At 41.8% G+C, this 21,807-nt stretch overlaps 2 protein-coding genes across 2 annotated transcripts; both read right to left on the bottom strand.

Moving 5' to 3' along the window:
- Positions 1 to 386: 386 nt before the first annotated feature.
- LOC108639566 lies at positions 387 to 16,245 on the bottom strand. Its single transcript, XM_018071992.2, is given in 9 exon segments — positions 387 to 730; positions 13,000 to 13,082; positions 14,249 to 14,324; positions 14,327 to 14,432; positions 14,526 to 14,646; positions 14,700 to 14,745; positions 14,748 to 14,835; positions 14,866 to 15,125; positions 16,219 to 16,245. Coding segments are annotated over 9 exon segments (972 nt in total). The 3' UTR covers positions 387 to 565.
- Positions 16,246 to 16,282: 37 nt separating this feature from the next.
- On the bottom strand, positions 16,283 to 21,792 carry BCL10 (BCL10 immune signaling adaptor). The gene is made up of 3 exons (XM_008921920.3): positions 21,707 to 21,792; positions 19,700 to 19,988; positions 16,283 to 18,679 (listed from the first exon to the last, which is right to left on the bottom strand). Exons 2-3 carry the CDS (start codon positions 19,974 to 19,976, stop codon positions 18,312 to 18,314), a joined length of 645 nt encoding a protein of 214 aa, XP_008920168.1. The 5' UTR covers positions 19,977 to 19,988; positions 21,707 to 21,792; the 3' UTR covers positions 16,283 to 18,311.
- Between the last annotated feature and the right edge of the window lie 15 nt (positions 21,793 to 21,807).

The following is a 21,807-nucleotide window of genomic DNA, read 5'->3' as shown; positions in this document are numbered from 1 at the left end:
ATCAGAGAAAAAAGTTTTCCATGCAGCCAGTATGGACTACATGTTTTGACCTGATGAGCTTTCTTGACTTGTAAAGAGCAGTGTAGCAAGGAGATTAATAGTTGATCCTGCTGGCTGCAGCAGGGAAAGTACCTCATTTGCAAACTTGCCAGAGTTGCTGCCTACCATCTGCTGACAGCTTGTTTCCAGCACTCACCCACTTCTGTCATAACAAGGAATGACAAAAGGACAGCAGCTGACGTGAAGGTGGCATGGTCAAGCTTCTTTGAATTATTAATGTCTATCACAACATTCAGTCACTCCTGGGAGACAGAACAGAACATAAGAAAATGGAGGTGAAAAGATAGATTCTCATTCGTGCTCCCTTAATCACACGTCTCCTCCATTTGCTCATATTCAAATGAACCTTGGTTTAAATACCTCAAGTTATATGGTATGGTCCTTCTATTATTCCAACAGCCTCACCAGTCATGTGGTCAGGAAGAATTTCCAAATATTTAACCCAAATATTAGTCAGCTATTCTATCTCATCATGCCTCATGGGATGTATTGGTGTGATGTCCTGCTAGTCTTCAGTGGCTGCACAAACTATGGCACATAGTCCTTGGTGGCATCTCTTCCTGCCCAGTCTAACAGACTGCCCAGCTGGTGGCACAGGTGACACCAGGCTCTGGTACAGGGACCATGAGCCAGTCCTGCAGGAGTTCCTCTGAGCTTCCAGGAATATTACCTGAACAAAAAAATATATCTTTAAATGCATTTTAGTCTTTCAAAAAATTGAAAATCAATTTACTTTCCAATTCAAAATGTTTTCTGCATGGGAGTGGAAAGGCAATGTGTCTCAGCTGATTTCAAGTAGACAGGAAAGGCCACAAAGTCTTCTGTGCTTTCTCTAGTAGGCACTCACAGTAAGGCCACTCTTCAGGTGAGATCTGTTATAGAAGTGGGAGCTATTGAAACTATTCAAAATATTTACATTCTTTAGTGGATAGAAGCACTACTTTATCCTAATCTCTTCTCTAATTACTCGAGTTTCCAGCCATGCCACAATATAATCTATGTAATGTCCACAACAAAGACCCACAGCATTTTAATGCAACAAATTTCACATAGATATTACAGTGGTGGGGATTCTGAAAGACCATGTATATTTAATAGATTAAATCAATTTCTCAATGTATATTTTTACTTGTTTAATCCCTCAACCTTCCTTCTTATTGCTAAAATTTGTTTCCTAAATGCCATATGCTTCTCCAGAATAACAAGACTCAGCAGTATGTAAAAAACCAATTATGTAAAGTTAAGCTTCTGGGTTTTTTTTACATTGAACTGTGAGATCTAAAATGACAGATTTTTTTAAAAATCTATTTTTGAATGAGTTTAACTTTGTATGTTTCCAAACACCAGTTTCTGCTCTGAAACATCATGTGCAAGATGATTTTCAGTATTCTTCCACTTTTGTCTGGCAAATTCCCCTGTTGTCTATATATGAACGAAACACAGCTAAACCGGATACACTGAGTGTAAAAACAGAATTTTCATGGGAGGGACAAGGGCAGGGGGAAGTCTGAAACTAAAATTACTCCAAGTGGTTTTTTCAAACTGTGTTTCCAAGGTGACAAAAACCCTTTTATTGCAAGGTTGCTCATTTATCTTGTACAGTTGCCAGGATTTTGATCTAATTTTTAGGTCTGAAGAACTAAAATTATCCCACTCCTTCTCAAAATAAAACCCAACCAAATACAACAAAACAGGTTTTAACTGTTTAGTGGCTTCTACCCTTACAACCGGCAACAAAGTAAAATCAGGTCAAATTGTAAATGTGCCAATTTTAGCATCCCTTTGGAAGATGTATCCCCAAACAGCACATTCTAATCATGCATATAGTTCATCAGTTATCCCAGGCTAAATTATGTGCTGAGATCCCAATAACAGTTTGCAGCCTTTCTGAGCTGGCACCTTGTACATGTGTGTGACAGACAGCACTCTACCTGTTTTCCTTTCTAAACAACATATGGGCTTAATGAAGACCCTTAGGTATTTACCTGCTTTACCTGAAGAACCCCAGAGAATGATGACCCCCCAGTTTTACCTCCTGTCTCCCCCTTATCACTTCCTTACCCTCACTTACTCTGTCACAGCTGAGCTTACTGCAGGAGTTTGGGACAAGTGCCATGGCACAGCTTCACAGAAGATTAACTTCCTGAAGCGAGACTTTACCATCCTAGACCTCACATCCGCTGTGGTCCTCACACACCTCTTCCTTGGGCCTTGGAAGGGCTTTGCCCGTAATGCTCCCAGGGCCTTGAGCTTTGCCATGCCCAGGGGCAGAGCCCTCTCTAGATAGTAAAATGAGTTTATCAGTCTTTTTGTCTGCCAGTTACTTAAAACAGTCTTAGCAGTCAGCAACCTCTAACATAGGTTTACTGCTCATTCCGATGGAAACCCATTCCTCCAGGATTCAGTGTGCACAAGGAGGCAACATGCAGGGCTGGTTCTGCTGACTGCCCCCCCTCCTCTGCCCACCCAGTGAAAACCAGCTTGTGACTCACAAAGGCGTCCTGGTCTCCAGTGGCGTTTCTGGTTCCACACATCATTTGAGAAGGACAACAGTTGTTACAGACGGATGTTAGGAAAGATTGCTTCCCAAGGAGGCATTTCCTTTGCTGCTGACTGGCATGAGCTCCGTTACTTCCCATGCTCAGTGCCATGGCTGCTGTTGCCTTAGAGATCAAAACCAACTGAAGAAGAATCTGCTCTTCCTAGGAACCAGAGTCTCCTACAGAACTGGTTGATGCTCATCTTTCACCATTAAGAAGTCCTCCTGTTGTAGTCATTGGACACTACTGCCAGGGAGTTTTGAATAGTTTCAATAGCTCCCACTTCTATAACAGATCTCACCTGAAGAGTGGCCTTACTGTGAGTGCCTACTAGAGAAAGCACAGAAGCCTTTGTGGCCTTTCCTGTCTACTTGAAATCAGCTGAGACACGTTGCCTTTCCACTCCCATGCAGAAACTGCCAGTATGAGAGTGAGCATCAATTGCTTGTGCAGGGGCATAAGCAGCAGCAACTGCAGGTCTGACCCTGGAGTGCTGCTTGTGCCCTGTGGGAAGTCGGACAACATAGTGAGCAGGACGCCAGTGCACTATTGCTCCATCAGACTGACTCTCTGCTCAGGTAACATGTAAGACACCAGCTCCCTCTGCTTCTCTGACTCGAGGTACTTCCCAGAAACCCCAAACTACTTGTTCAGTGTGCCAAGTCTTGCCAGCACTTAGTGTGCAATGTTAAGGAACCCCATTAGAAACTACCCAAAACATCAAAGAAACAGTGAATTATGTAGTTTAATATGTCTGATTCAGCAAGCACTGCAGAGTCAACTGTCTCCCTCAAAGCACACTGCACGTGGCCTTGGTGTTTCTGTCTGAAAAGCACATCCAAGTCCCCCTGCCTGTCCACAGGAGATACAGTGAGAGACACTCCCAAGGCTTTTAGGCCAGTCAGCAGGGACAAGCCCCACCTTATTAAAGCAGCTGTGACGCTGCAAATCTGGGCATCTCAGCCCCTGTTGCACTGGCTTGTGCTCTCCCTGGCAATTTGCATACAAAATGTATATTCTTTAAACACATTCACAAATGTTAACCTGAAGCAGAATTTTTCTTTGCCTGTCAGCAAAGAACATCTGGAAATGATCAATCTCTCTCTCCACCTTGCTCAAATGTCTTCAGGGAGAAATTAATCTTTTAAGACATCTATATTAAAATGAAAAAATGCTTCTCTAAGCTTGCTAAATTCAGTTAAGTTTTCCTGTGAAGAAAGCATAGGAGGGAAAGGAATTCATTTTTTCTAAGAGTAAAAAAATACAAATCCATTTCCTTACTCTGCTGTTAGGTGCACGGCAAGGCTTCCATTGAGAAACAAAGGACCCCAGCACTGTAAATTCACATGTGCAATTAGCTCATGCACAGCAGACTTTCCAGTGCCTGTAGTGGGATTCATGCATAGCAGAACTTCATACACATGTGTAGCTTCTTGCAGGAATGGATCTTGCAGCATCTCTAAGGAGAAACGTTACCAGTCTGGGAACGGATAAGAAATGATCAGTGCTGCAATTTACTCTCACTCTCATTCTCCACCACCCTTTGCACTTAATATAAGAACCAGTGAATCAATTAATAGGAAAAAAACCAGTCTAAGGTGAGGAAAAAGCTGACTTTAGAAGGCAATACTGGTGTGCTACCAAGAGCAGAAACATCGAATCCATTGTGTTTTTCCCAGCAAGGTGTATTTTGGGAGGGAGGCTGAGGTGCTGTGCATGCAGGGCCCCTCACTTGGGCAGGGTGTGCCTGCACAAGTATTTTGGTTTGGATCAGGAGGCAGCTTTTGAAGTGACTCTCCCTATCAGCCTGGCAGACTCTGCATTAGTTTTCAGAGTGCACCAGCTGGATTCCTTTCATATGAAACTCAAACCAGATGATGCACTCTAGGAGTGCATTTAATGCACTTGGACTGCTGCTGAGCATTGCTCCTGTGGGAGCAACGCTGAGCTAGCCCACAGCATGGACTAGTTCACCTTACAGGCACTCTCCTATTGTGCCAAATGACTTATGAATGCAAACGTAGCCACAGATTAAAGACAATCTTTCAGCATGATATCAGAAATAGAACCGATCACATATAGCTTCCCAAAAACCCTATAGCATTAACCAGGGGAGTCAGTAAACCTGCTTATTCTTATGAAAACAGATCTACTAATTTAGCAAACAAAAGCCATATACAGTATAATTGAGAAAACCAAACAAATGCTCAAGATGGACTGACCACCTAAAATGGATTATTTACTCTCGAGTGCCAAGAAAGCAAATTCCCCAACCACTAGTATTGCTGGTTCTTAATGCTCAAGTGTGTATGCACAATGTGGGATATAAACACAGTTCTGACCAAAAATCCTGTAGAGTTGCTCAGGAATTAGTGCTATTATTAAATGTGACACTTTTTCAGGTTAATTTCTGCAGAATGCTATTAAAATCTAAGAGACTTTTGCAGCATGAGAAGGAAAAGCAAAAATCAGGGTCTACCAAATATTCCCAATATAAAATAACTGATTCATTTAAGCCCCTTCACATTATTTCCTAAACTCTGCATTTCAGATCAATCAATGAAGACAATTGTGTAACCCCCAGCACTACTGTTGTGCTATAGCCAAAGAAGCATCAAGTGAAGCTTCCACCTACCATGGGGCATATCCAGCCCCTGGAAACATTTGCCCTTTAAGCAAATCACAGTATTTTCCAAGTGAATAAGACCATTATCTTTCAGCTTCATAAGTTGCCAAAAGCCTGTGAAAAATTAAATGAGGTCTTTTAATTAAAAGCCTAAACACATACAGTGGGTCAGTTCCATCTCAAGGCCCCCCATTGCTTCTCTCAAGTATAATGGTAGTTTCTTTTCATTCCTTCTGCATAGTCATGAGAAAAAAGTTGGCTTTAAGGGCTAATTTAACTTCTGAGTGAGCTGCAGGGCCTGACTGCTAAATCCTGTCCAGAGTTACCCTAGTACAGCAGCAACACAATCCTCAGTATAAGTCTGCTCCAAGGAAACTTGGATGCAGTGCACTGGAGCAGGTTTTGTGACCAAACAAACTGCTCTCAGAAATTATGTCTTTTGCTATAATTCTGCCATTTAGCTTAGAATTAGTTTGGGTTTTTAAAATGACATTAAAGTTGTTTTCTTTTTCCCTCGGCTATGTCAAAACAAAAGAATCAAGGCAAAACCTGAGGTAAATCACATGACCAGGAATACATCATCCCGAGCCATGTACACCTGTGCTGACACACAAGCAGAGTCCTTGTTCTCTATGAACACAAAACTACAAATGATAGAACTGCATTAGTGGGTTACATGCTTCCACAAAATGGAGAAAAAAGTTACAAGCTCTCTTGTTCAACTGCATGTTTTTGCTGATTTATACTGATTCACTAGTGCAATAAGTTGTCAGCACTGGCAGAAGGGCTGGTGGTGCCGGTTGCATCTCTATCTTCCCCTCCAGCACTGTTTTAAAGCCAAGAGGTCTGACAGGAATGGTGCGGGCCCAGCTGGCCTGGGGCAGCCAATGGGCTGGGTCACCTTGGGGAAGGCACATTCCTGCCTTATTTTTGTAACCTTCTATGAAAGAAGGTTAGGAGTCCATGGTAAAATTAGATAAATGCAACTTTTCAAAGCCAATTCTTCCTCACTTTCTTATTTTACAGAAGTAAGGGTTTTTCTGGAGTATTCTTAAATTTAAACCAACTATAACTTTTTCAAGCTGATAAAACCCTTTTCCTTGGGCTTTTCTCTACTAAGTTAGAAAGTTTGAAACTCAGAAATTGTCTGAAATATTAGTATGACATTTAACCATTCCTTATTTTCATATTGATTTTCACTGCTTTGTTGAAGACAAACCCATTTGACTAAAATTGTGTGCCAAATAAGTTTTTTCATTATGATCAATGTAAGAATTATTTTTTTTAAAGAGGAAGGATTATGGTAACTCTACACAGCATTCAAAAATCATGTGAAATTTACAGTGTTTAAAAGTTGTTTAAAATGCCTTTGTCTAGAGCAAGATATCAGGAAAGCAAACAAAGTAGATGTGTACTGTTTCAAGAGACCAAATTAGTTATTAGAAAGTAAACTAGAAGTGAATTGGGGTCTGTGGTGTAGAGCAGAGCTGCAGATTCAACAGGCACTGTGCCAGCAGGTAACAAAAGCGCTCTCTGCTGGAGCAGCATGGCTGGAAAACCAGCAAACAGGGGATTCAAGAGACAAATTATTGATCACAGGGCCTGTTTGCCCAGAGGTCTGGTGGGTGATTCTGCCAATTGGACAGTGCATCTTCCTGCCAGCTATGTGATACTTTTCTGACTCAACAGCTGTCCCAAGAAGGATGAGAATAGGCAGGGAAATAGGGGATCCCCAGCCAGGGCAGGGGATGATACACACCTGGGATCCTCACAAGGTCAGACTAGAGTTCATTTGTCACTGGCTCTGAAGCATTCAAAGAGCCCCGGATTTAGACACATACAGTCTGTATCAGGCAAGTCTCCCCGTTTCATCAGCACTGAAATCACTTCATGACATGGATTCCCCTTACTTTCATGTTACCAGTTTGAGATGTCAGTTGTGCTTCTGTGGGGAAATAATGCAATGAATCTATTAATATTAATGCAATAATTCTATAGCATATAACTCTGTGTTGTCTTATATGTCTGTGGGTTGCTTTATATAGATACTTTGAAAAAAATAAGTTTGCAATGTGTAAGCAGTACTTCATTACTATGCCAAAGATCATGGCGATGGGGCTTATTTAACTGTCAGAGAGATACAGCTTTTTTACAAGTATCTAAGAGGCACTCACAAAGATTCCTGTGAGAACAAGCAAACCTTGTACAAAACACAGTATTCCTAACTATTAAAACAGTATGTTTTAAACAAGCCCTTGCCATTGCCAACCTTACAACTACATTAAATAATACAACCCTTTGAAATATTTCAGACAATATATAAACTCTTAATCTCACAAAATACAATTTTCTCAGTCCTAAAAAAGAGATTACAACAGAAAGTGACACTTGTTCTAGACTGGAAGCCTAGAACAGAGAAACATTTTTTTTGGTAAAATTCTTCTTTAGGTCTTTATTAAGTAGTTGTGATCTTTTCTACAAAATCAGTTAAATTAGTCTCACCTGGGCTTAAATTACCTGGGCTGGTTCCTTAAAATATCTCTTACAAAACTGGACCATGTTCTGCTCCCAACAGAGACTCTCCAGTGACTTTTGCTGGGACCCTGCTGCTGGCAGGGTGTTGTTTGTTTGATACCTTGGTTTGAGGAGAGTGTGTTAATCCTCTCCTGAGAAGTTCTGTGGTTTAATTCCCCATTACACTTTCCTGGGGTTACCCTGTGTTAATCCTGTATTTGTTTTCATATCAGTCCATCTGCATCAAGAAATATGTGGTAGGAGAAGTTATGGTAAGGGATGGGACATCAGTGTTCGATCCAAAGAATAAGTTCACCTTGTTAGAAGACAACAAAAACCAGACTTCTGGCGTTGCTGCTCACAGCTACAGCAAGGCAAATATGTGATTTATCTTTTGAGCTACCAAGAGTAAAGCATTCTAAAGATGAAGACCACTTCATCTTCTAAATGAAGAGCCCTGATAAAATTATTTGATAAGGACCAAAAATGTTTATCTCCATTCATTGAATTCATTGCATTCTTCCGTCAATCCAGCTCCACAGGTCCTGGCATCCCTGAAAATTCCTGCTTTCTTCATAAGTGCCCTGAAGAAAACAGTTCAAAGGAACCAGCAGCACAAACCCATTCCAATCTCTGGTGCAACTCTGCCTTCCAGGCCCAACGGATCTTTGCACATTTCTAACAGCAACACAAATTCTGTGGACTCCTCTGAAGATGATGTTGTTCCTTTTGGTCTGTGATACTCTCAACATGAAGAACTGGCTCAATGGAATCTCTATCCCTCTGTTATTCCTGCTATTTCTTGGTTCCTAATTATATGACTTATAAACTTTCAGAAAGCAGTCCACTGCTACCAGCGGGTTTGTCTGAGGAACAGAACTATTCCCTGAGATTCCAGTATCCCACGGGAAGCCTCCTGTGCAATGAAAACACTGTATTTCCTTTCAGCAGTTTTCTGTATTTTGCCAACATTTTGCTCTACAGAAATCCTGCTTTTGTTTCAGTGGTGATATTTTGAGACAACTGCTGACTGCCCAGCTAATTGCTGCCTCTTGCCGCATCATTTGTTAAACTTCACCTCAGTCAAGGCATCCAGAAAACGCCTTTGGCAGTAATGGAATCAGATTTCTTAGCAAGGTGCCTCCATTTGCTCAAGGGTTTCCTAAACACATCCTATGCTAGTGTTTTTGAGAGCGTTTTCCCCTGTAACATTTGCCCCCCTGTGAATTACAGAGAGGAGTCAGCATCTCCTCCTGAGCATGCCTGGACAGCCATTTCCACTCAGTTGCTGTAGAGCAACTCACCTGTCAACAAGCTCACCTCCGTAGGACACCGGTACCACCATGCTTTGCCCAGGCCTGATGGTTGCTGTGATTTTTCCAGCTATTTAGAAACCAAACTTTCAGATTTTCCCAGTCTAACAAGTAATTGCAGGTGTCCTTAAACAACACCTCTCGAAATGGAAATGCTGCATCGCTGTAACCATTGCCGGGGTCCCTTTCAAGCGGTACAACCATTTATCCTTCAAGAACACACACTTCAGCTGTGATCATCTTCCATGCTTTTAAGACACAAGCCATTTGTAAATGAATCAGTGTTTCACCAGTGTCAGTAATAGCAGTGTAACAGAGGGATGCCTTGCCACAGCTTCCCCATTAGCATTTCTGGGAGGAAGCGCTGCCTGCCATAAAAGCCATTATCCTCAAGAGATGTGCTTCTATACTGATGTGAATTATTCTTTCCCAGATCATCCTGTCTTTCTTGGAAAGCCAAGTAACACAGCTGCTATTGTGCCAGCATCTGGAAGCAAAACAATGTGCTCACTGCAAACTAATTGCCTTCCAGACACCATTTTTCCAATTTTGACAAATTTTTAGGAGAATTTCCTCAAATCAAACCTATATGCATTTTTTACTATCTTTTTTCCTGTTACACACTATGATCATAATTAGATTTGATTAATCATAAAAACAGTAGAATGATGAGTTAATAGAGGACTAATTTTCAGAGGCAATCTTCCCCATTTGTTTGTGGGAATATATGCTCACTTTCACTGTTTTCTCTTGAAAGACAATCCAGGATAAACTGTCCTATAGTTAGACACTTTTTGAACATCTGCACTATCAGTCTAAGTTTAGTTGCTGTTCACTCACACGCTTCACAGATCCTGATGCACAGAGTAGACAAATTTTCATTGTTAGATGCCCAGACCCGAAGAAAACCTACAAGTCTATTTCTTGAAATCTTTTGAGTTGCATCAGAAGCTGCAGCACAACCCCTTCTCTCATCTTCTCCTGAAGATGATGCACTGAAGCATCTCTACCAAACCCAACTTCCAGTTGCAGAACCAATCCACCCAGATAACTAAGCTTCAGACAGGCTCTCACAGCTTTGTTTTAGATGTCTTACTTCAGAAGAAGCAGCGTAGTTGTTTGTGCCATTTCTCCTGAATAGGGAAGCTGCCAAGGTCACTGATTACAATGAAGATTTCATCAACCTGTAAATAATACAACTAATCATTCCCAGATTAATCCCAGATTAGCCACACTGGTTTTCTCCTTGGAAACTGAGTATCAGATGGTGTTTACTTAAGACAACTGGATACTCTGGATATCATATGATCTGAAAACAAAAGAAGTGATTGGCATGGTAACTTCCTGAGCTGCCCTGTAGAATACCAGAGCAAACAACACAAAGGCCTCCTTGGTCATACCATTCATGGGAATGCATCTTATTTCCAGAGCTGGTGACATTAACCTTCAGCTGTAATGCTCAAGGAGCACTTCTCTAGCAAATGGAAGTATTTTAACACTTGATAACTGAGCACTCCATTAAATATTATGGATTATTTCATGTAAAATCCTTCAAATGACAAGAAATGGTACCATTCATCCAACATAAACCTGGAATAAATTCTGTACCTACAGGATAGCAGAGGCAGATTTCTCAAAAAGTGTCTTGCTAGACATGCTATAATCTGCAATTCACTGCCTGGACACAAACCAACCCTCTGGGAAACTGACTGAACATCTGACTTTCATATCTGAACAGGAGCTTGCTGCCATTCCCTACCCTCAGTTCTCTGGGACAGCTACAGTATAAACACATCCCTGTTAAAAAAGGAGAAACCAAATTAGAGTGAGCCTTTTCTTTCAGAGGCTTCCCATTCAGCACTTCAAGTAAAACATCCTTCATTTCTTTGTAAACAAATCTCACAGAAACCATTTGATCTCAGACGACCAGGATCTAGAGACCAGCTATCTGAATAGCTTGTGACACTCTGCATCCTGAAGTGGATGATGTAAGGCTTCAGTGCCTGCATGGAGACAGCTGTTCCTATTAGAGAACCGCTCTGATTTACGTGGCAGTTTTTAGTGGAAGTTTCACATGCTATTACTGTAGTGAAGGAGAATTTACATTAGCATTCTAGACAAAGTGACGTATGGTCATGTATCATTTATCATTATCTCTCAACTCAACAAGATGCAGACGTCCAGAGTTCCTGAACTGTCCTGCTACACTGGCTGCCCACCTAGTAAAAGCTCCATTTCAGCAAGCAGTCGTATTTGACTGTGGCAAAGAGGTCTTTATCCCTGCTGGAACTTTGCAGCGTCATCATCACTAAGGGTGTGAGAGGCTTTTTCCCCTTCCAACCCGGAGGCCAGCCTTGCCCTGCTCCCTGCCAGCCTAGTCCCTGCTCTAGCCCAGCATCGCAACTGCGGATGGAGTATTTTGAGAAACCCTACACGGAGCTGGCACTCCATAAGCTTTGTCATGACAGCATCCCTCATCCTGGAGCTTGCTAGGACAGTGTCCGATATTTGGGTTTGTGCATGGGGAACCCTCAGCTGTGTACAAGTACCATTTTTTGAATGGTTTCCAGACTAAGAGCACAGAAGGGGTGGAATACATCACAGCTTTGGCCCGATAGCCCGTGAAATTGGCAAGGAGCAGTTGCAGACTCTGCAGGCAGACAAGGATCCAGAGAAAGCATCAGCACACTGCCAAGGCTAGAATGGCATAACTTGTTGATAATTTCACATATTCACTAAAAAGGAATACATTTTTCTATATACTGATGTTCAAAAGATTTTTTAAAAATCACTTAAAAAATATTAACATCATACTAGCACATATGCATACAAAGTCTGTTCAGCCAAAGAAAAGGTAGTCCAAGACAGAAGGAAAAAGCACAAATGTTTACATTAAAATTTAATTTCATAAACTTCTATTAGTAGGCCCTTATCTCACTGCAGACTTCCTAAGGCACAAAATCTTTATATGAAAAGAAACCTAGAGCAACCCTTCCTTCAATCCAGTGCCAGCTGGTACCTTTTCATACACAGACTCAAAACTCCATGGAGCAGGATGTCACAAATGCAACAGACATTGACTAGTACTTTTAGAATATTACCAACTGTTTGTACTGAAATAAATACAATTTGGCAATAAAAACCACCACAGCTTTGTTATAATTTTCATCCACATAAATATCTAGATTCTATTTTCTATTTCAAGAAGAATACATTAAATGCTTCAAGCCTTCCGGCATCAGTCTCATGATTCACTGATGCAGATCCCATAATATCAAAATAATTATAAAATATTAAACTCCATTATTAGGTCCATTTTTTTCCAGATTGTAGTTGTATATTTATTTAAACAAAAAAACCCCTAAGGAATCTGTTGAGTCATACATCCCTGAGTGGCATATAGTACAGAATTCATCCCTCCTATTCACCATGCGTGCAATGCAATATTTATACTGCAGATGTTTTCAAATGTGGTTTTATTCCAGTGATCTATTTGCAGTCTAGACATACATTTAAAAACAACAATATGCAAACATATCACAGAACAGTACCTAAAAAAATCTTTAGTATATACTCCTTTATAAAAGGTTTTGACACAATGGAAAAATCAGTCCAGAAAAACTCATGTTACCAGGTTTCTTGATAAACAAAATATTATGAAGCCCTCTAACCTGCATGAGCACAAGTATCCATAGCAATGGATCCCTCTTTTAAATCCTCCTTTTAAATAAACAGGTTTAAATGTTGTTTGGTAAACAAGTTTCTATCACAACACTGTCCATTTAATTTTGTGCTTTCCAAAAGGCAAGCATACTACAGAAATAAAATTCCCTACCCAACAGGAGAGAGAAATTCAGTAAACATGTATTTGTTTCCCATTCCAGCAGAGGAATCCAAGTTCACTGAAATTTTCATTATGTCTAAATCCATCACACCCTGCTTATACCTTCTTCTTCTTCTTCTTCGCCTGTTCTCCAGAGTCTACTTTACGTTTCTTAGCAGAAGCTGGTTCATCATCTTTTTCACCATCTTTAAATAAAAGACAGAGTTAATCAAAGTCAGCAAAGCCAGTATTTTGTCTTAAACACCATCCTTGTCTCAGAAAAACTGACTTAACCACACTTGAGAGGCCTGGAAAAAAGACACAGTAGTATTAACTGATAATATCCTCATTTTTGGAATACAGACAGTGTGTGGACAGAACAAGAATGGTTATTTGTTATTACTACCATAGACCACTAACGATAACTTAAGAAGAGGCTTTATACCATTGTACAGTACTATTCTAAAAAACTTATTATTTGAATAGATAATAAGAAAAGTTAGAAAAGGACATTTTAGAAGCAGGAAATAATGTCAAGGTTAATTAACCATTTATAGTCTTACTTTAAATGAAGACTAAGAGAAATGCATGGGATGAACATACAGAATACATGGAGCAAGACATATGGCAAAAAAAGAGCAAGACAGCAAAAAAACCCATTCCTTTGGAAAAGGTTTGCTGAGAACTTTACTGGTGAACCAAAACATTATTGTGTGTTCTGAAAGCCCAGAATTTCTTCTTCTGGTTTTGTTCTCTTGGTTGTTGCTGGTTATTCTCTTTCTCCAGCAATTAAAAAAAAATTCCTCCCACCTGTCAAATATTTCTTTACTTCCTAGATTACCATTGCAGCTCGTACCATGATTAAAAGTGAAGGGGATAGTAAATATTTTCTTCAGTAATCTGTCACGTGGACATACTATTTAATTCCCCTCTTGGACCTCAAGTTTTGCAAACGCTCTAAAAATAATCTGACCTACATCTACACCCAAGGTCAACACAGCAACACCTGAAGAAGCTCTCATACCGTTTTAGCAGCACCATGACTGAACCTGTTACATTCACAGAACTAGAGCTCTACAGTTTTTAATCCTTCCCTGCTAATGGCAATGGGACAGGAGCGGAGGGATTGCTGGGGGCTCTATATTGACTCTAGGAAAGTCGAAACACCGGCAGTGCAGTTCAACCATCCCCGCAGGCAGAGCGCTCTGTCCTTGAGCAGCAGGGGATGCAGGACAGGCCTGCGGAGCTTCCTCCGGGCTCAGGGTAGGGAGGGCTCCGCTCACCGACCACTCAGGGACCCGCCCGCCCAGCCCGGCTCTCGAAACACACCCAGCCTGTGCAGGCACAGCCGCCCCACGGCGCGAGGGCTCACCGCATCCGAGGGCTCGCTGCTCCTCGTCCGGCAGGAACTTGGCCTTGCCGGCCGGCCGGGGGAGGCGGTCGTTCGCCGGTGTCTTGCGTAGATGTTGGACCACTTGATGGCCATGGTCGACGGCGGGCGGCCGGTGGCGGCGCGCTTCTCGGCGGGGCTGTAGGTCTCGGCGGGCACGGCGTTGCTGCCTCAACAGCCTTGAACTTCCGCTGGGGGGCTGCGGGAGAAACCAGGAGCGCGCGCCGTCACAGCTGCGCTGGGAGGGCCGGGGACGCGCCTTCCGGCGCCTCGACCGCCGCCGCGGCCCCCGCACCCGTCCTCGGGCGCGCGCGCGCAGGACGCGGGCTCGGTCCCGAGGTCGATTCTCCTTGTTGACGGGTTGTAGAGAAGGCGGGCGGCTGCGACACCCGGCGAAGAGCTCATCCAATTTAGGGCGGCAGCGAGCCGCGGCCTCCCGCGGGCTGCCCGCCCGCGGGCGCGCGCCGCCCCCGAGGGCGTGCTCGTCGGGCGTGGGGCTCGTCGGCTGCCGAGAGTCGGTAGCTGTGGACTGCCGGTAGGCCGCGAAATAGCCCAGCGGGTCCTGCCCCCTGCGCCGCCATGGCGGGGCCGCGCCTCACAACCGCCCGCGGAAACCGCGCGCCGCGCCGAGGGTTCCGGGCCCGCCGCGCCGGAGCGGCACCGCCGCCGCGCCGTCGCGGCGAACGCGGGCGGGGCACCGGCACGGGATCCAGCGGGAGGAGGGAAGAGCTGACCCGCCGGGCGATGCAGGGCTCCCGCCACAGCGCGGGGTGCGTTCCTCCGAGGGATCGAGACAGACACCGAAAATCAGACACAAAGCCGAGCAACCTCCAATTTCTACCTTTTCACACCTGGAGGCCTAAAGGGAAAACACGTTTTCCCTTAATGTCCGGCCACTGGGCTAACCCAGGGCAGACATAGCGCTGACCAGCGCTGTCTATCCAGCAGGGTATCTTTACCACAACAGATTTGTGAAATTTGTTGGAAAAAGTTTCTATTAGACCTCCCCTGTCATTCACACACACACACATATATATATGTAGCTATATTTATCAGTTACTGTATCAGCTAAAATACTTACTGGCATGGTTCAAATGGCACGATGCTGTGTAGAGGGAGGTTTAGGCTGGATATCAGGAAAAAGGTTTTCACCCAGAGGGTGGTCGGGCACAGAACAGGCTCCCCAGGGAAGTGGTCACAGCACCAAGCCTGTCTGCGTTCAAGAGATATTTGGACGACACTATCAGGCACATGGTGTGATTCTTGCAGTGTCCTGCACAGCGCTAAGAGTTGGGCTCAACGATCCTGATGGGTCCTTTCCAACTCAGTGTATTCTATGATTCTATGTTCAGATTACTTATACTACCACAGAAGCGGGATAAGGTCTGAGCAAGAGGTTTTGGTTATAATATGATCAAGTCCTTTACTGTAAAGCTACTGAAACTGTGTCCAGCTGACATTTCATAATCAAGGTCATGATCATTATTTTGACAGAAGCCCTACACACAAAGTCCAATGAAAACGACCACTGAAGTGAAACTCCACAGTCCCTGCAACATTTGCAATTCCTTTTCCGAGTCATGCTCCTCAGCACTTAAAGTTCTTGTTTCTCCCCCCCATTAATAAAAATAAAAATCTTAATTTAAGAATGAAGTCAATATATGCATGGTTGGAGGCAACACTTCTCACACCTGTAGGAAGCTGAGCAGTAATTTGAAAAAAACCCAAGAATCAGGTTAGTAATACTAGACATGAACCACAGAAACTATTTAAGCAGCTGAGTTCTTGATTTCATATGCATGTTTGCCCTATAGACTGCTCTTGAATGCAGTCCTACTGGCACAGGCGTTTCACATTAAGTCAGTCTTTCCACCAAAGACAAACCTCTCTAACAAGACAAGGAGAACAAAAGCCTCCCGCACACACAAAACCAAAACCACACATCCACTTACCGGCACTTGCTCTTGCAACCTGCACATCTTAATAACAAGAGAGGCAGGCAGGCAAACAGGCAACTGTACAAAAGAATTTATTCCAAAAGTTGTGATAAAAATATTTTTACAAAATGCACGCTATAAACATTTGGTAGGATAATACATTCATTCAAGGTCTCAGGTCAGTAGCTTCCCAGGGAGTGGTCCCTGTAGGGTAGGCTTCCTGCAGGCTGCATGCTGGGTGGGTGGCACACCCCAGTGTGAGGTGAGAGCTGCAAGGCAGCCTCCACCCTGAGCTGAGGCACTTTGTTAAGGCCAAGCTTGCTCGCTCTCCTCCCTTTACAGCAATCCAGGAAGGGACCCAAACCTAAGCACAGCTCTTCAAGTTGTTACAGTGGGCATTTAGACGAATCACTTTTTAGACATCTCGAGTAAGTGCAACTACAGTTCAAGTTAATGGAAGAGAGGGATTTCAGCCTACCCTTAATTTCGTGTTAGAGAGCAAAGTTTTGCTTGCATATTTAGGCACTTAACTTCCAGAGTGCCATCTAATCCAGGCAGTTTCACTGAAAAGCACTTTCACCATCCTGACAGTCTATGACTGTAGATGCATACAAGAAAAACAAGGATTCTTATAAACACATCATTATCAGATGTAAGCTATTCCATATACTCGGTATGGAGTGTAGTTGAATATTGCAGTTTATTTTCACCTACTCCCAAAACCAGAGTAGTAATGAAAAACAATTTATAGAGACCATATTGAGGTCCTGCAGATGACCTGTCTCCATAAAAGGAGAGCAGTTTAGGAATATTACCTCGTTGTGAATTTAAATGGAATTATATGGCTATAGCACAGTATAAGGGCCTTAAATACAAACCTACCCTTTGATATACTGAAAACATCCCATCACTTTTAAGTGTAGTACCACAGAACACAACTGTACACACGTCCAAGTAAGAGTTTACCTAATTTTAAAATTATTATAGGCCACCTGCATTAAAGGCAGATTACAACTCAAGAGTGTGAGAGGAATACAGTTTGTTACACTGTGTCAAGAAATGAGAACCTTCCCATGTTGAAGCAGTTTAAAATGCATTTGACTCTAAACAATTTGAAATGTAAACCTGTCTGTCTGCTTTGAAAAGGAGGTATCTGAAGTGCCACATTTCCAGAAGTCCTCAGGTATGGATACTTTCTTGTTACAGGACTTCTCCTCCACTTTTCCCTACTGAGACAAAACATATAAGCTTTGCTCCTTAAAAGCATCCTACAATAACATTTTCCTACAGCCCTCATGATGCTGTTACAGCAGTTTACATCCTTTTTCCAGTACTAATGAGAATTTATATTTAAAGTGCATCTCGAATCAGGAATCTCAAACTAATATACAAGAATAACATGTCAAGACTTGCAGAAGTATATTTTTGCTATCCAGTGCCTTTTGGTTTACCAGAAGGACAAAGTTCAGACAATGAAGAGACTCCTTGCAAATAAGCACAGCTACAGATTTGGCCAGATTTGTAAGGTTTTTAGCAAATGGAGCTGCATGCGCATACATGGAGAGCAGGAAATCATCCTACCGAGAAACATTTAACTTGGTAAATGAGTTTAACCTTTTTGGTAAGTAAGCTTAAGCTTTTAGTTTAGAAAGTTATTTTTTGTTTTTCCATACTCACTACTTTTCCTAACTATCTTTCCCAATTCACCCATCACAGAAACACTAAGAAAAGTTGACTTGTTAGTTTCTGTAGGAAGAAAAAACCCATTTGTTCTATAATTCTAGCATAAATATCTGCAGCTACATGTGAAATCTTATACACATTGGTTTAAAAAACAAACCTTTGCTGGTATAGTACCAAGATATTTTGAAAAAGAGCTCCCTAAGTGAAAACAAAACAAAACAAAACCAAAACAAAATGGAAAAAAAAAAATCAAGCAGCTCCAGAGCCATACAATTACAAAATAAGACTTAAAACAGAAAACGCATAGATTATATATTGTTTCCTCTGATTTTGCTAACAGTTTCAAAACAACATCTTTTTAAGCTGTATGAGACATCACACAAAGTTTCAGTACCATTTGGATGAACATACCAACGTCACTACATTCACTGTGGTTGAAGGGAACGTGATCTTAAAGGCAAAAAGCAATTGTCACTTGAACTAGTACATGGATCTTGCTGGTCTGACTGGAGCTCTGGGGGCAGAGGGGGTGCACCTGGGTCTCCAGGCCCTGGGAGGGTGGCTGAGAAAACAGTGCTCTGTGAATTTCCCATCTCTGCAATTGGTAAATTCATTGAATGAAGAGAGACAGCGGACACAAAAGCGGCGGTGCTATAATCTTCTTCTGGATGATGTATCTGGGTAGACTCTTTGTCTTTTGTTTTATCAAAAAAATTTGATTCATCAGAAAATGATCTAGAAAGATTATTTGTTCCTCCATACAGTGAGGTCATACAGGTGCTGCAGCTTAGACCTAAAATAAAAAGACAGAAACTGGATTTAATTACAGTACAGTGCCCTCTTAAAACTGTGCTCTGATTTATATAACAGTAAGGTTGTCAAAGATCAATTGTCTGTATTTTTAACACTTCATCTCCCCTGTGACATCCAATATTCATGACAAATTAAAAAACAAACATGCAGGTTATCTAGGCTGATGTGAATGGTTTCTCTGCACCTCAGTATCAGCTAGTATTTGTCAAAGATGCACTGTAATTTAAGGTTCATTTCAGAAAGTCACTTTAGCCTTTCAGCCCAATTTTTGTTTGATTTTTCTGTGTTCTTCAAAGTTTTAAAAATTTCAGCTACATGGTTCGGCTCCAGAGTGGACAGCATTTGAAGGCTGTTTTACCTGAAGCCAGAGAAAACTTCAGGCCCTTCATCTCTAGGGTTAAAACGTACTTCTTCCTTCTTTATTTCTCTTTTGAGTGTGGAAGGGGAAGTAAAGCTTTTGGTGTAGAAAGCTTATACTTTCTTCCTCTGCCTTAAAATATGAATACACGTAGTCACTTCAAGCTTTGTGTGTCAACAAAACCTCTGTGCCTGCATGAAACAATGCACACACGTATTTACAGTGTCTAATTTTAAGCTTTGGCACTGAACACATACAGGGGAACTCCCCTCAGGTTGCATTTGCTGGCATATCTTCTGCTGAGGTGCAAAGTTTAACAAAACCGGAGCAACCTGCCACTGCAGCAAATAGCTGCAAGAGAAATGCAAGGTGGAAAATAACCACCTATTTTTGAAAAGCAAAACTGAAATGTGAAGACAGATTTATCCACCATAACAACACAATAGGGGGTGGTTTTGCAATTAATTATTTACGATGTGTTCAGATAGTAAAAAGGCAAAGCCAGGATACATGCACTAGGATCTTAAGCCCAAACTGGTGATATTTCCAAACATGTTGTTCCAAACAGTAGAGGAAGACTTTAATTTTGCAGACCCTCAAAATAAAACTTATGTCTTACACACATTATTATAAACTTGTTACCTTTGAGAGCTTCAAGCTTTTCATTTTTGACTTTCAACACTACATCAGTTATCTTTTGTAACAGGAAGTTTTGTGTTCTTTCTCGTCTGATAGATTCAATCAGAGCATCTAGTCCCTTTGGGTTTTCTGCTAAGTAGTCCAATAACTTCCCAGTTTTTTTCCTACTGGAAGATCGAGCAGAAATTTCTTCAGTGTCCTCTCGAGTGAGTATTTTCTTTGAACGCAGGTAATCGAAGTGTCTCTCAGCTATGATTTTATCACACAGGTAAGGACGCATCCTTTCTAAAGCCTGAAAAACAAAGCCAACTTGTATTAGCCAACACTTCCATTTATTCAGAAGTCTGTAGTTGAAACCTACAGATTTGATTTTGATACAGGTTAGCCAAAGAGTTCTTAAAGCTGCCACTGCATTACTGAGATTTTTCTAGTGTAAAAAAAATTTAAAAAACCTGTTACCTAATTATCCTTTTCGTTAGTTCTTTGAGTGAATTCAGGAGTTCTAATGCATATTAAGAAATAAGCTGACTATTATAGAAAATGTTAATTACATCAAGTCTGTGGTTAGCACATTTCAAAACAGTAAACAACTAAAAATGAAAAGAAATTATATCAAACAGCATCTTTGTCTACAGACATACTTATTCTCACTGACCACCCTACTGCCACATTTCCATACTATTTGCATTCATGAGGCACAACTCCAAAATATTGCAGATGCTGATATTTTCTGTACATAGAGCAAAAGCAGTGTCAGAGCAACAGCATGAATATACTCACAGTTTAAAAGGTTTGTAACTAAACACCACTATTGACAAATTGACAGATTACTGCCATCCAAAACACACATGCTTTCATCCTTAAATGTACATACTCTCATCAACATTACTGGCTGCTTTTTGTCTTCAGCAAAGTGCCTTCTTTTGGTTCAATATTTTAGACTAAACACCTGAAGCACCTTGCACACCTCTAACATGCTGCACAGACCACTGCAATTCTGATGACTAGCAAAAGCAAAACAACTCTATTTCCTCCTGCAGCATAACTTCAGTGTACAAGTGTAAACTGGTTGCTCGAGTCCTCCCTATAACGAGCAAAGGAAAGAGGTGGAAGTCTGTCCATGGAAGGTGACTCTATTGATCATCTAAAGCCCCATCATGCAGTCAGTGTTGGGCATGGGAAAGCAGAGGCATCTGTCTTAAGCACTTCAGCAGCAGTGCCACTTCCTATCTTCAGGAACTGTAACACTTAGTAAGAGACCATATTCTCTCGGAGATCATCTTCCCAGGAAAGCACACTATCTTTTGTGACCCTACTCAGTATCAATGGTTTTATATGGCTCACCACATCCTCCTCAAGACAAGCTTACCCAGACCAAGATGTTCTTGCAAGCTGGCTTCCAGCTGTGGGTTCAGTCAGTGACACAGATTAACATACAGATTGTGTTATATATAGTTTGACTTCAGCAGTTCTTGTCCTTTTCTGGTGTAACTACCCGATGCCAGCTATTGCAGTATTACCCTGTGGTTCCACAGAAGCAAGTACTAACTTGAACATGTCTCACAGAACCAAACAAAGCATTTAATAAAAATGACATAAGCATAAAGCTACTAAGAAACCAAAATCGAAATCCTAAGAGTCCTTACTGTACTTTAAAGGAACATAAAACCCTCGATAAGTCAAACATAAGACACTGTAAATTGCAAACATGGATGGGCAATAAGTAACTGATAAACTGTGATTTTATTTTTTTTTTAATTAACCAATCACTTGTTGAGGTTGGTTAGCATATTGCTTGCTTCCGAGTCTCACAAGGAGATAAATTAATCCAGACTGAATCAGGATGAAGTATTCCCTCAGAATCCAGACATCAGTGAATAAATATGGGGAGGGGGGAGGATCAGGAAAATATACAACAAGAAGATTCAATTAAAAGTATTTAACTATATTTAATGAAGATATTCACGCTCTCTAAAAGCGAATTTCATTGACACCAGGAGTAGCACGTACATGTACAGCCAGGCTTTGAGTACCACGTTAATTACTCATCCCGGCTGCTGCCTCCTGTGGCCTATCCCGGTGCAGAGACACCTGGAGAACCGGCCCCGCGC

Source organism: Manacus vitellinus, unplaced genomic scaffold (genome assembly GCF_001715985.3).
Source record: "Manacus vitellinus isolate BGI_N305 unplaced genomic scaffold, ASM171598v3 scaffold_21_pilon, whole genome shotgun sequence".
In the NCBI taxonomy this organism is placed as follows: domain Eukaryota; kingdom Metazoa; phylum Chordata; class Aves; order Passeriformes; family Pipridae; genus Manacus; species Manacus vitellinus.
The sequence above is the reverse complement of the archived record's forward strand: the minus strand, read 5'-3'. Positions and strand labels throughout refer to the sequence as shown.

Excerpts from the sequence above, each read along its gene's own strand:
- BCL10 (XM_008921920.3), bottom strand. The coding sequence starts at position 19,976 with ATGCGTCCTTACCTGTGTGATAAAATCATAGCTGAGAGACACTTCGAT. Across the intron at positions 18,680-19,699 it reads AAAGCTTGAAGCTCTCAAAG|GTCTAAGCTGCAGCACCTGT; the intron begins GTAACAAGTTTA and ends TTTTTATTTTAG.